The sequence below is a fragment of the Bos indicus genome, chromosome 29 (assembly GCF_029378745.1).
Source record: "Bos indicus isolate NIAB-ARS_2022 breed Sahiwal x Tharparkar chromosome 29, NIAB-ARS_B.indTharparkar_mat_pri_1.0, whole genome shotgun sequence".
Lineage (NCBI taxonomy): Eukaryota > Metazoa > Chordata > Mammalia > Artiodactyla > Bovidae > Bos > Bos indicus.
In genome coordinates this window covers 37,749,644-37,764,236 of record NC_091788.1, presented here as the reverse complement: position 1 = coordinate 37,764,236, position 14,593 = coordinate 37,749,644, and the positions used below count along the sequence as shown (strand labels likewise).

The window sequence follows — 14,593 nt, the reverse complement described above, 5'->3', positions numbered from 1 at the left end:
TGGAGTCTCCTTCTCAGTTTATTCCGACGTTAGGATGAAATGGTTCTCATAAATAAGGGCCACGAGCCCTTCCTCACGACCACGGTCCATGACAAGGGGCAGGGCAGAGGGGGCCTGGGTGGGAGTCCCGGCAAGGGGCCAGGCAGGGACTCAGATCAACAAGCACCAGAGGATGAACGGGAGGCTGCCCGGGCTGGAGGCCCACGGCGCCGGGCCAGGCAGGCTGGGAGGGTCAGGAGCTGCCCCGGATCCGCTCCATGTAGCTGCGCAGCTCCTCAGGGTCTTTCAGCCCCATGTCCTCACACACCCAGCGGATGTCCTCCTCGCCCGCCACCAGGATGGACTGCACGGCCGGAGCCCCCACCGGCTCCTCGGGCAGCTGGGCCGGGGGCGCTGGCGCAAACGTCACAAATTCCACACGCTTCCTCCGCCCCCCGGCTTCCTTCCTGGCCAGGGTGCCCGAGGAGCTGGTGGTGGCCCCAGTAGGAGGAGCCTGGGCCTGGGCCAGGGTCAGGGCCTCTCCTCCTCCCCCACTCTCACAGGGGCAGCCCCCCTCCCCCTTGGGTGGGCCAGGAGACTGCCGGTCCAGCTGGCGACTCAGTTCCTCCTGGTCGGTGCCCAGCCAGACCCAGTTGTGGGGCTGGGGGGAGGCAGGGTCAGTGGCACCGTCGGGAGGCTCCTTGCGCTGGTAGCGCAGCACAAAGACCACGCCATTGACCAGGAAGATGAGGATGGCCAGACAGAAGATGCCCAGAAGGGCATACATGCCCAGCTCTAGGTCAGTGACCCGCTGAGGGGCGGGGACCATCTCCTCCTCTCCCTCCTCCTCCTCCTCCTCCCTAGCTTCTGCCTCTTCCTTCCTGGCCTCCTCCTCTGTCTGCTCGAACTTGCCCCTCACATCCCCACTGCCCCCCATGCTGCCTGCTGCCCACCGTCCTCCACCCACGCTGGCTCCTGGGGCTGGCGATGAGCTCCGAGCTGGGCTGGATGGGAGGGCAGGGGCTGAGGTGGGAGCAGGGGGCAGCCCCAGCCAGGCAGTGCCAGAGGCCAGGGGCACACGGTGGCGGCCACGGCGGCAGGGCTCTGGGGGGTGCAGAGCCACGTGCAGGGGCAGCCCCTCGGTGCCCGCCCCACTCACCACTACCCGGAGTTGGGCACCCTGCTCCTCAGCTGGCAGCACGGCACCGGGCTCCTCAGCCGAGACGGACAGTCCCAGGTCATGGTGGTCGTAGAGCTCGGCGGGGGCCAGGGTGTGGTCAGAGAAGGACAGCCACAGGGAGAGGGCCACCTCCTGTGGGGCACACAGACACGGGCAGAGACATGCGAGGGCACGCACGCACGCATGCACACAGAGACCACTCCCACGGACACAGGCCACATGGAGGAGAAGAGACCAGAGAGAAAACAGACACAGGCAGAGAGGGACAAGACACAGGGAGAGAGGGGACATGCGTCAATCACCTGTCTGCTACTCGGCTCAGGGTCTGAGTCATCAGGAGGGTCCTCAGTTAGAGCCCTCTAATAACCTCCCACTGCCACACTCCAGCCAGCCACTGCTTGATCACCACCAGCCGCAGAGTGCTCACTACCTTACAGGGAGTCCGTCCTCATTCTGAAAACCCTAAGGTGAAGGGTGGAGGTACCTCCCATCCCTCTGGTTATCAACCCCCAGCTGGAGATGTCGACCTCAACCCCCTGACCCCGCAGCGTGTCACCTGCTTTGGGGCGGGAAGGGCGGACTGCGCCCAGCACGTGGCTGTGACCTCCCCCGGGTGGGCAGTGCCCCGGCTTAGGGCCAGTGAGATGCCCATCACTGGCTGCACTCGCAGCTCCAGCACCGAGACCTTGTCATCCGTCACAGCCAGCGCCTGCTCCCCGAGGATGGAGTCAGACAATGGGGAGCGCACCTGAGGGTGAGAGGGAGTTGGAAGTGGGGAAGAGTTATCACCCACAGACAGCCTCTCCCCTCTGAGAGCCCAGCACCCCTACGGAGGGATCTGGTTTATGAGCTAGGCAGCTTTCCCACTTTCTGCACCGCAACCACACGCCTTATACATACCTGGACCACAATCCCACTCCTAAGGGACAGTTCCCTCCTCTCTCAAGACCTGGCCCCCTACACCCAACCCCCGCCCTTCATACTTTAAGGACTTCGCCCCCATTCATTACACGGCCGCCCTATTTTGACCCAATCCCCCATCCCCAGGGCTCATACTTCCCCAGGTGCACTCTGGGCCCTTCCGACACTCTTCGCACCTGCCCATTAATATTCTGGGAGTCACCTCCATACACCCTTTTCGGGGCGTCTGCTCACCTCGATGGAGGTGACACCGGGCTCCCGACCCACCAGGACCCGGCCTCCCTCCAGCGAGGCTACGCGCGGGTCTTGCACGCGAGCGTGCGGCGCCACGAGGTGGGACACGTCCAGCAGCCAGTCCGGACCGAGCAGATGGGTGAGGCGGCGGCCGCCGTCCAGCGGATGGGCCGCGAAAGGGACGAGGAAGCGCACGCCGGCACGCTGGTACTGCAGGCGGCAGCCGCGGGCGCGCCGCTCCGCTTCCTCTACCCCCGCAGCCTCTGGCTCCCGCGCCCTGAGGGAAAGGGCGGCCGGGGGAAGGGGCGTCAGCGCGGGCTCCGCCCCCTCGCTGGCCGAGGGCCCCGCCCACGAGAGGCCCCGCCTCCAGGTGGGGGACAGGTTATCCAAGCCCTGCCCACAGTCGCGCCTCAGTGGTCAGGTCCTTCCACCTGCTGGCGCTGAGTTCAGTCCCCTCTGGCTCCTAATTGGAACTCTTTGACTATGCATGAGGCGAGGGGAAACAGTGACAGACTTTATTTTGGGGAGTTCCAAAATCACCGCAGATGGTGACTGCAGCCATGAAATTAAAAGATGCTTATTCCTTGGAAGAAAAGTTATGACCAACCTAGACTGCATATTAAAAAGCAGAGACATCACTTTGCCAACTAAGGTCCGTCTAGTCAAGGCTATGGTTTTTCCAGTAGTCATGTATGGATGTAAGAGGTGGACTATAAAGAAAGCTGAGCGTCGAAGAATTGATGCTCTTGAACCGTGGTGTTGGACAAGACTCTTGAGAGTCCCTTGGACTGCAAGGAGATCCAACCAGTCCATCCTAAAGGAAATCAGTCCTGAATATTCATTGGAAGGACTGATGTTGAAGCTGAAACGCCAACATTTTGGCCACCTGATGCAAAGAACTGACTCATTTGAAAAGACCCTGAAGCTGGGAAAGATTGAAGGCAGGAGGAGAAGGGGACGACAGAGGATGAGATGGTTGGATGGCATCACCGACTCAATGGACATGAGTTTGAGTAAACTCCAGGAATTGGTGATGGACAGGGAGGCCCAGTGTGCTGCAGTCCATGAGATTGCAAAGAGTCAGACACGACTGAGCAACTGAACTGAACTGAGGCGAGGGACGCTCTTTTATTGGAGGAGACCTACTAGTGCTCCATCTCTAGAGGGCCTAGGGGGACAGATTCCTGAGGCCTGAGGCCCCCTCACCCTTGGGCTCTGGGAAGATCCCCTCAATAGTTACTGAGCTAGGTGCTACCTTGAGGACACAGCAGGGAACACAATAGACAAAGCCCTCACCTTCGAGGGGAGGAATGCGGAGGGGGATAATCAGACCACAAACAAAATTAACCTGATCACGCGGTGTGTTAGAAGTGATATGTACTATTAAAGAGGCAGGGAAGGAAGAGAAGAGTGGAGGTCAGCAGTTACAAACAGCGGTCAGAACCTGTGTGAAGGGCAGGAAGGGGCAGAAGGAACCGCAGACCACAGGGCAGTTTTGCCAATTCGGGTTTATGGCGGTATCCCGCCCCACTCCCCGCACGCTCAGTCCCAGAGGGACTTCGCCAAGGCCAGCCAGCTTCCCCAGGGCTCCACTCACCCTTCCGCTGGGCCGGGTACCCTCCAGCCTCGGACCTGCTCGAGGGTGGTGTCAGTCACTTCGATGCGCAGGGGCAGCAGCGGGGCCCACACGGTCATCCGAAGCGAGGCCCGCAGCCGGCGCCACCAGAAATCCACCCGCACCCCCAGAGCGCCCCGGCTCTCCTTGCCAGACACAAACACAGCATCACAGGCCTCTGACACCTGTGGAAGGGCAGAGGGCAGGGGGTGGGCTTAGCCACAGCGGACAGGCGCAGACCAGACAGTATTCCTGACTCCTACCCGTAAGAAAGGGTAAGGCTGAAATTCATTCTGTATTCTACTATAAGGTATGGCTTCCCTGAGATTTTCCCATGCAGCCAAGATCCATTGCCCAGGGAGGTACCGCCCTTCCCTGAGTTTACCAGGGGCTGTTGGGGAAACTGGCTTTTTGCATACAACGAAATTTTTCCACCAGCAGGTAAGGGTTTGAATGCACAAGTTTGGCTCCTCCTTAGTGCTTTGGTAGACAAAGGGTAGGGGCAAGGCAGGCCTATCTACCCAAGGACTCTCAGGTAGGAACCACTTACATAATGCTACCTGGCACAGGTAGCAAAGAACACCTTCACTCAGGCAGCCAGGATTTAGGAAGTAAAGCCTCTGGGCTTCCCCCTCTTAGAACTTTGATTGGGAAACGTTGCCCTGCCTTTTTTTTTAAACCTCACAGATTATTTCAAGGCTCCAATAATGATAATTATTCTACAACAGAGGATGAGATGATTGGATGGCATCACTGATTCAATAGACATGAGTGAGCGAACTCTGGGAGATGGTGAAGGACAGGGAAGCCCAGTGTGCTACAGTCCATGGGGTGGCAGAGAGCTGGACACGACTGAGCGACTGAACAACAACAAATGTAACAGCAGCAGCTGCTGGTGTTTCAGCCCCTGCTTTGCTGAATACAGTCCTAGAGTGCCTTTTTTTTCTTTTTTGATGTGGACCATTTTAAAGTCTTTATTGAATTTGTTATAATCCTGCTTCTGTTTTATATTTTGGTTTTTTGGCCAGGAGGCATGTGGGATCTTGGCTCCCTGACCAGGGATCAAACCCACACCCCCTGCATTGCAAAGAGAAGTCTTACCCACTGGGCCACCCAGGAAGTCCCTCTTAGAGTGCTTTTAATTCTTACAACATCCTTAAAATATATTTTCATTTTAAAACTTAGGAAACAGAGGCTCAGAGAAGTTGAGATTTGCCCACAGTCACACAGCTAGTTGATAACAAAGATGGGTTTCAAATGAAAACTTTCCCACTGTAAAGTACATGCTCTTAACCCTCCCATGTCAGTTCATCTGCCAATGTAGTAATGAATGGGAAAATGCCTGAGTTGGGGGCTTTGGGGTAGTACAGCTCCCACTTGACTCTGGAGAGAGTTGGTGGGACCAGAGCTGTGGTTCCCCTCATGAGGTCCCTGGTATCAAGAAGAAGCTGCTCTCTGGGACTCCCTGGGCGGTCCAGTGGTTAACACTCCATGCTGCCAATGCAGGGTCCACAGGTTCAGTTCCTGGTCAGGGAACTAAGATCCCACATGCTGTGCAGGGTGGCCAAAAGATTGAAAAAAAGAAAAAGAAGCTGTTCTCTTGGGGACCTGATTGGGGAAGGAGGAATGCTGCGTGTGCATCAAGCAGGTACAGCCCCCACGTGCCACTCACCTGCAGGACCTGTGTGTTGGCCGACTCGCAGCCGATGTGCTCTGTCACCTCCACCAGAGCTCCGCCACTGTCCACCGTGACAAGGCGCACAGGGATGCGCCTCGGCACACCAGTCAACGGTGCTGTGTTCACGAGCTCCTCAGCCTGGGGGTGCAGCAGAGGCTCAGCCTCAAGCTCTCCACCTCTTCGCCCCCAGCCTGGCCGGGAAGAGCTGTGGACCCCTTACCTTGGCCAGTGGGACGAGGGCTCTTATGTCCCGCTCCGACACCAGGATCTCCCACACCATTTTGTCCTTCTCTGCTTCGGGGGCCTGGCCTGGGTACTCCAACTGCCAGGTGACAGGGCGAGTGACCGCCACGCCCCCACTAGTGCCATTCTCCACCAAAAAGTCCACCCACAGGAACTCGGACAGTTCAAGGGGGCTGCTGGCCAAAAGAGAGAGAATCTGAGTGCTTGCTAGCAGTCAGGTGTTGTCATGAGCACTTCCTGTCTTGGTGAGGTCGGTCCTATGATTATCCCCATTTTACAGATGAGGAAACTGAGGTACAGAGGTTATATAACTTGCCCAAGGTCATGCAGTGAAAAGTGGCAGAGCTGGAATGAAACCTAACCATCCTGGCTCCAGAGTCCCAGTTCTTATCTGCTCAAGATCCAAGTAGCCACTTTACCAACCCCAGGGAGGCTTGCTAATCTCTGCCTTCCATAGCTGTCAGGGTGGCATAAAACACCAAGGAAGAAGATTCACTTCCAGGACTGGCACTCAACCCCTGAATTATAAAGAATCTCACAGCTTCCTTTGATCAAGCACCTACTATGTACCAGAAACTGGCCTAGAAACTTGCTGTGCAGTACCTTATTTTCATAAACTATAAGGGGTGTATTGTTATGTCCATTTCACAGGTGAGGAAACAGAGGCTGGGGTGGGAATGGGGGAGGTGGGCTTCACTGGCTTGCCTAAGATATTTATCCAAAAAGTGTCAGAACTAGAATTCAAACAGAGGCTACAAAGTCCAAGGCCTTGACCCAGACACAGGACATGAATAAGGAGTTCATAAGTGTTTAAGAACTGCAGCTGGGCTTTGGGGGAAATATTAACAGCCTGGAAAAATGAACACATGTAGTGGGAGTGGGAGATGGGGTAGTGGCTGTGAGGGTTGTGACTGGGTGACCAGGACAGGTTGATGTCACCTGGAATAAGACTCACAGATACTGTACCTGGCATGTGCCAAAAGATGGATAAATAGTAGCTGAGTGAAGGAAAGATATCTGTTTTGTGCTGCTTCCTTGAAGGAGACTGACTGCTCTTGTGCCTGACTACATGTGAATACAGGGGGCCGCGTGGCAGCCTCCTCCCTCCAGCCCCATAAATCTGCCCACTTGCACTCTAGGACCATCCCTCCCCTCATGGAAAGAAAGTACCCACCTGGAATTTGGCTCCACTGGCCCGACTCGATGGCAGGTGATGAGCGTGGTGTGGTGCTTGGAGCCCTTGAAGCGTTCCAGCTTGGCAGTCCAGAGGGTGGGCTGGGCTAGGCGGGCAGCCATCACGTGCAGCCCCTTCTTTACCTTAATCCTGGGGGAGGGGACACAGGTACAATTTGTCATGGGTCGGGTGGTGTATGTTGAAGTGTGGGCTGGATTGGAGCAGGAAGATAAGGAGCTCTGGTCTGAATCTTCTCCTCACCACCCTCCAACCCAGGGGGACCCATCTCCATGCAGGTCCTGTCTGTCACACAGCTCTCCTCATTCACAGAGCACTTATGACTCCCCACGGTCCACAAGGTCAAGTCTTAGCCTGGCATCTGAGGCCCTCTAGGGTTGGTCGGTCCAGTCTCATCTTCAGTTGTGACATCTCTCCATTGCGCCCTTAGCTTCAGCTGCTCCCAAAGTACACATCCACCATGCCCCTTCCTGCCTCTAGCCTTTGCTCAAGCTGTGCCTTCAGCCTGGTCTGCCCTTCCTTCCTTAATTCTTTTTAAAAAAAATATTTATTTATTTATGCTGCACTGGATCTTAGCTGGGCTTCCCTGGTGGCTCAGATGGTAAAGAATCTGCCTGCAATGTGGGAGACCTGGGTTCGATCCCTAGGTTGGGAAGATCCCCTGGAGGAAGGCATGGTAACCCACTCCAGTATTCTTGCCTGGAGAATCCCCATGGACAGAGGAGTCTGGCGGGCTATATATTCCATGGGGTTGCAAAGAGTTGGACAGGACTGAGCGACTAAGCACAGCACAGCAGGTTCTGGATTGTAGCATGCAGGATCTTCGATCTTCATTGTGGCATGTGGAATCTTTAGTTTCAGCCTGCGATCTCTTTTACTTGTGGCATGAGGGATCTAGTTCCCTGACCAGGGATGGAACCCAGGCCCCCTACATTGGGAGCATGGAATCTTAGCCACTGGACCACCAGGGAAGTCCCTGCCCTTCCTCTTTTCACCTGCTCATTCTTCAAGCCTCCAGCAACACAGATACCATTTTCTTTAAAAAGCTTTCCTGGTGACAGGATGAATTTCCCCTGCCTCCCGGAGAAGGCAATGGCAACCCACTCCAGTACTCTTGCCTGGAAAATCCCATGGGCGGAGGAGCCTAGTAGGCTGCAGTCCATGGGGTCGAGAAGAGTCTGACACGACTGAGCGACTTCACTCTCACTTTTCACTTTCATGCATTGGAGAAGGAAATGGCAACCCACTCCAGTGTTCTTGCCTGGAGAATCCCAGGGATGGGGGAGCCTGGTGGACTGCTGTCTCTGGGGTCGCACAGAGTCGGACACGACTGAAGCAACTTAGCAGCAGCCGCTGCAGCAGCAGCCACCCTCTAACCCCTGCCCCTGCAGAGCTGGGTATGGTATGATCCAGTCCATGTCCATGCAGCCCCCTTCCCTACCACTAGGGGTCCCTCAGGACATGGGGGAACCGGGCCTTGCTCTATCCTGAGCTCCAGAGTGGAGACACAGGGCTTGGCATCTTTTAAGTCTAGGAAAGATCTAATGATGGTGCCAGTAAGCAGAAGAGAGGGAGAGACACAGGGGTGGGACACACGCAAACAATAACAGCGGGGTGGGGGAATGGCTGGGGCGGAGTGGGGAGGCCTTCCTAAAGAAAGGTACATGAAAAGGAGGGCCTTTGTATGGGAAGGAACCAACTCTGTCCAAAGGCTAAGGACCATGGTGAGGTGGCCAGCGGGAAAAGATGTAGATGAATGGGACTGGGGCAAATACCTCTCCTGGGGCATCCAAGCATTAACCACCCCCAGGCACCACATTTCCCAGTTTCTAAGTCCTCTTCCTGTTTCCCCTCCCTGGAGACACAATTGTGGGCAACGTTAGCTGCACCGGACCAAGGAGTCTCAGAAAAGTGCTGGGGGGAGGGGAGCTTCCTACTTCCAATTCTAAGTTCAAGGTCCTGCCCAATGGCAGGGTCCTGCCTGCTACCAGTGCCTAGCCTGGAGGGGGTTTGATGGACCCATGTTTTGCAGAAGTCAGGGATTCCATAAGGACACCAAGAAGAGGGGGCACCTGCCCAGTCTTCCTGCAGAAGTTCCCTGCCTCTGACCCATCCCCAGGGACACAGGCAGCTCACCGCAGGGTCAGGACACCAGCTGTGAAGTTGTGCCGAAGCAGGAGGGTGGCGCTGAAGAGCTGGCCGGGCCGCACAGGCACGTCAGGCACCCGCAGAGTCACTGCCTCATCCAGGGGCACCTCTTGGTGCTGTGGGGGGTCCGCTGGGCGCAGCTCCACACTGCCCACTGGGAGTGCCTGCTCCCCGGGGTCTTCCTCCCCGCCGGGGCCACAGCCCCCAGGACCCTCAGCTGCTGGCTCCAGCGTGTAGGCCAGCTCTGCCCGGGTGGCCGAGCCCTGGGAGAACCAGTGTGAAGGGAACTCCAGCTCCACCACGCAGGCGCCCAGGGATGGCTGCCAAGACACAACAGCCATGGTCAGAGTGGTGGGGGAGGGGAGCCCCAGCACCCGTCCTCTGGCAGGAAACCCAGAGCTGAAGGGGTCCACGAATACAGGGCCAGCATGGGCCAGAGACGCCAGCAGGTGACACGCCAGCTGGTGACACGACAGGCTAGGTCTTAGAACACGTCCCATTGGCCACTTTTCTACCTTTGGGAACATTCTTATTCCAAAGTGAACCAGCCTCAATACCTCCCCCTGATCATGCCCCGGACTGCCCTGACTACAGCTCAGGCTTCTCAGAACCCACAGCCCACAGAACACCTCTCCCCAGTGGAATCCCATGCTAGGCTGCAAAAGAGGGGAAATTGCAACAATAAAAGCAATACTAGCAATAATATAAACACTCGCTGAGGGATTGCTCTTGTGCCAGGCATTGTGCCAAAAGCTATTCTTGCATCTGTCTCATTTATTCTTTTTTTTTTTTTAATTACTATTTCTGTTTTGTTTTGGCTGCACCACACTTCACAGCATGTGGGATCCTAGTTCCCTGACCAAGAATCAAACCTGTGCCTCCTGCATTAGAAGGGCAGAGTCTTAACCACTGGACCACCAGGGAAGTCCTCATCTCATTTCTTTATTCCAGCTCCATATGAGGTAAGAATTGCTATTATCTCCTTTTACTGATGAAGAAACTGAACCTCAGAGAGATTAAGTTACTTGCCCAAAGTCATGTACAATAGACTGAACTCCTCAAGGGGCCCCAAATAACAGGGCCCTGTGAGAGCTAGCAGAGTAGGAATGGAATCGGGTGGTCTGTGACCCCCAAACCTCCCAGAAGTGGTGAGCCCTCTCTTTCCTATTCTGGGATCACCTTCTGGCGGGCACAGCAGCAGGGCCAACCCAGGTGGGGGCCCCCACTCACCTGGAAGCGGCAGGCTCGGTGAGCAGTGCCTGCTGGGTGTGTGGCATGGAGCCGGGCGCAGGGCAGGCTGCCAGGCCCTGGGGGCCAATCCTGCCCTCTGAGGTGGAAGAGGACACGGGCGTGGGGCTCTGCTGGAGTCACGGCCGCTTCCACTGACACGGCCCTCACGTCCCATGGGACTGGCCGTTGGTGTGGCTCAGTGACCCGAGGAGGGACCACCTGGAGGGAGAATGGGGGTGCTCAACAAAACAGGGGGTGGGGGGAAGCGAAACCTCAGGCTAGTAAGAGAGAGCCTTGATGGGTCTCCTTCTCCCCCTCTGGAAAAGGGGGAGCGCGGCTAGGGCTGTGGAAGGGCCCTGAGCCACACACAGCAGACCTCGGCTCTGAGTCCCGGTAGCCCAGGAGTCTCTGGTGGTACCTCCTTACCTGCTGAGTGGCGAAGGGTGGGTAGGAGGCCCGGAGAAGTGGCTGGGCCCTGGGCCAGGGCTGCAGGAGCAGAAAGGTCTCAGATCGGGAGCCCAGAGAGGAGTTGGCAGGGGGGTAGCGGCCCACCTGCTGCACACGGAAGTGCTCAGGGGCATCCAGGAGTCCCAGGGCTGCCGGCAGGTAGACTGGGTCCAGGGGGTCCTGGTCACAGTCCACTAAGGAGGGAGAAGGGGTAGGGGTCGTGGCAGCTTTAGAGCGGGCAGGGGCTGAACCCAGCTTTGTCCCAGGGCAGAGCAGTCATGGGAGGTGGAGGAAGAAAAGGGTTGTGAGTCCCATTCTCCCAGGATGTTGGAGTGGGGATCTCCCCATTTCACAGGTAACGGGGGCCAGGATTTGAATCTCCATCCAGGACTGACTGCCAGCTTCTGAGTCACTCCTGCCTTCCACAGACCCAAGCCTTCCTCCCACCAGCAGAACCTTCTCAGTGTCTCCTCTTCCCCCACCCGCTCCTGCCCTCTACCTACCTGCCTCTGACACCAAGGCATTTGTGTGACACCAAGCCCTCCCCAGACAGGGTCCATGTGATAATAAAAGATGGTGACGAGGTGAGCTTTGTAGAATTAGAGACCCTTCCTCTGCCCCCTGGGTCCTTGGCAAGACTTGGCTGGGCATCCACCCTCGCTGCCACTGTGTCATCACCATGGCAACCTTACACTGGTTTCCCAAACTTGCTCCTTTCTATGCCATCCCAACCGGGTATTGGAGTACAAGCCCAGAATGGGGTAGGGGGCAGGAACCCTACGGAAGCCTGGGGAGAGAGTCAAAGTAGTCAACACTCAAAAGGGCAAAGGACCCCTCTAGCTAGCCTTAATAATAATTTTTTGAAAGTTATCTGTGTGCAAGTTACTATTTTAAATGCTGTGCATATGTTAACGCTTCCGTGTTCTGTAATAGCTCTGAGAACTAGGTTTATTACTATTAATGCCATTTTATGGTTGTAGAAAATGAAGTTGAGAGGTTCAGGGACTGGCCTGGGGTTCCATATCTGAAGCGTGGTAGAGTTGGGAGTCAAAGAGCCCAGCTACCCACCATTACACACCCTGTCTCTCCACCCTCCCCCTCTCTCCACCCTGGGCTGCTTTCCACTGCGCCCCTGCGGGCTTCACTCCCTAGACTGTATAGGTCTCTTGTCCTCGCCTCCCTCCTCCTTGAATGTGAATGTTGCCTCCTTCTTTAGGAAGCCCTCCTTGATTGCTTGCTCTCTCACCCTGGCTTCCTCCTCTGATTTAGTTTTCTTGTCTGTTGACCAGGGGGCTTGTCACACTCATCCCAGAATCCCCCATTCCTGGAGAGGATGATCTGGGAACCTGAAGTAAAAGTCCCTCAGTCCTGTCTGACTCTTTTCAATCCCATGGACTATAGTCCATGGAATTCTCCAGGCCAGAATACTGGAGTGGGTAGCCTTTCCCTTCTCCAAGGGATCTTCCCTTGGAAAACCAACCCAGGGATCAAATCCAGGGCTCCCGCACAGCAGGAGGATTCTTTACCAGCTGAGCCACAAGGGAAGCCCTCTGGGAACCTGGAGACCTGCATTTATGTCCTAACTCTGCCTTGATGAAGCTTGGGTCAGTATGCTCCTCACCTGTAGAAGGAGCATTTAGTGACATGGTAGCCAGAGGAGGGCTTTGTAAACCAGTGGCACATTGTCTGGAGGAGGGGTTGTTGCTGCTGCATAATAGATGTGACAAGCCTTTCCTCTTCTCTCTGTGTGAGGGGTTATTAGGGCTCCTGCTGGGTCCCCAGGGAGGGGAGCAGGTGGCTGAAAGGAGCCCTAGAGCCAGTTCACTCTCAGCCCCACTGCTGGGATGGGGGACTGGATGGTTTCAACCTCCTTCAAGACCCTTCCCTCCAAGCAGCCTGTGGTGAGAAGCTTCACTCCTCCCTCCCCAAGTGTAACAGGTGAGTGACTGTGGCTCCCTGGGGTCAGACCCTGGCTTCTGGTCCTCTTGTCTACTCCACTGCCTGGATAATTACAACATGCTCTTGTGGCCTGACTCCCACGGACTCCCATCACTCAGAGTTCAGCTCTCTTGTGAGGGAGGGGGGCGGGGGCAGAAAATGTCTCACTATCCCCCGCTCTCTCTGGCATCATCCACCTAGCAGCCTCAGTCCACGCCAGGGGCAGCCTGACTCCCACCTCTGGGGTCCAGGGGAGGCTCTGCCCCTCCTCCAGGGATCCCCATACTCAGTAAGGCACGGATGGGGCAACCCCTGGAGACTCCAAGGTCAGAGAGCTCCTTGGCGCAGGGGGAAGGCAGTGAGGATCTCTCAGGTTCTGGGCAGAGGGGAGGGGGCTAGGAGCCACAGGGCTACAGCTCTCTGGACGGCCAATTAGGGAGGTGGTGCGTGCGAGGCAGGGGGCAACCAGGTTAGACGTCCCGGCTGGAGGGGAAGCTCGCGGAAGGTGCGGGGACTCGGCGAGGGTGGGAGGATGACGCGCAAGAGCCCGGGGACCGTGCTGGTCGTGGACCAGGAAGGAATTGCCAGGTTATGCAAGTGAGGGAAGCAACGGAGGCCCGCGGCTGGGGGCCAGATCCCGGGGGTGAGACCTCTCCACCCTCCGGGCACGCTGCCGAGCGACCCGGCTCGGGGCTTCGTCCCAGAACTCGTAGACTCCCGGCTCCCGAGCATCCCTCGTCCCCGGCCTCAGTTTGGGCCCGGCTGCCCCTCGCCCCGCCCTGTCCCTCCCGCTGACCTCTCACGATGTCCAGGGCGAAGGCCACCAGGAGGCAGAGCCAGGGGCCGCGGGGCCCCCGGGGAGCCGCGGCCGTGCGCCCCGCCATCCAGGCGCACATCCTTCCCAAGGAAGGCGGGGACTAGGCGGGAGGCTCAGGTGGCCGCGGTCCGCCCGGCATCTCCCGGCCGGGTGAGTCCCCGGTGCTGCCTGCGCGTTCGCAGGTCCGCCCGCCCGGCGGCTGCAGTTCCCAGACAATGGAGCGGAGCCGGAGCTGGAGCAGGAGGGTGGGAGGGAGCGAGCGCGGCTCGCGGGCTGCCCCTCGGCCCCGCCGGGTCCTAGTGCCCCGCGGATCCCGATCCCAGAGCGCCTCCTTGATAGAGGCTGGCCTGAAGGCCACTTCCCTGGGGGCTGATTTGGCTGTGCCAAGGGACAGGACGAAGTGTTCAGTTCGATCCCTCTCTGGGAAGCTCCTGATCAAGGAGGAAAGAGCCACGTCCTCTGCTTCATCCCCACTCCACAAGCAGCTCACCTGTAAAGGCATCTGACACCTGAACCAGAATTCAGGGATATAAGGAACCGAGCTCAAGGGTGGAGAGGGGATGAAAGAGGGCCCATAGGGCCAGGGGACCACTGCCTGGGTGCATGCAGCCCCATCCCTGCGGGAAGCCTGTGGGCCTAGAAGTGTGAGGGAGGAGCCCCAGGGAGAAGGCCTGCCTCCCAGCTTCCTGGCCCAGCTTCCTCAGCCAAGCAGTGTTGGGAGTAAGCGGTCTACAGCAGGGCACCTGGCTGCACATTAGCCTTTCCTGGGCAGTTTAAAAAGGAAAACCCACACCAGGACCCCTCCAGGAAATAACTGATCCATTCCATGGGCCGGGTTGAGAACCATGGTGGGGATGCAGGGAGGGCAAGCCAGTCTCTCTCTGGCTGGGGGCCAGGCTTTACCACTCCTGCACACAGGGATGGAAGCAGTCCCTTCCCTCCTCCCCTACAGGCACACTGCTCTCTCCAAG

At 57.3% G+C, this 14,593-nt stretch overlaps 1 protein-coding gene across 2 annotated transcripts; it reads right to left on the bottom strand.

The window, feature by feature from the left end:
• TMEM132A (transmembrane protein 132A) lies at positions 1 to 13,849 on the bottom strand. Of its 2 annotated transcripts, none has more exons than XM_019955092.2 (11): positions 13,602 to 13,849; positions 10,847 to 11,061; positions 10,421 to 10,639; positions 9,179 to 9,510; positions 7,025 to 7,174; positions 5,828 to 6,026; positions 5,602 to 5,745; positions 3,912 to 4,114; positions 2,315 to 2,591; positions 1,716 to 1,907; positions 1 to 1,291 (listed from the first exon to the last, which is right to left on the bottom strand). In XM_019955092.2, exons 1-11 carry the CDS (start codon positions 13,699 to 13,701, stop codon positions 233 to 235), a joined length of 3,090 nt encoding a protein of 1,029 aa, XP_019810651.2. In that variant the 5' UTR covers positions 13,702 to 13,849; the 3' UTR covers positions 1 to 232. The 2 variants fall into 2 exon arrangements, with proteins under 2 accessions (XP_019810651.2, XP_019810652.2); XM_019955093.2 differs by having other exon boundaries at positions 5,828 to 6,023.
• Between the last annotated feature and the right edge of the window lie 744 nt (positions 13,850 to 14,593).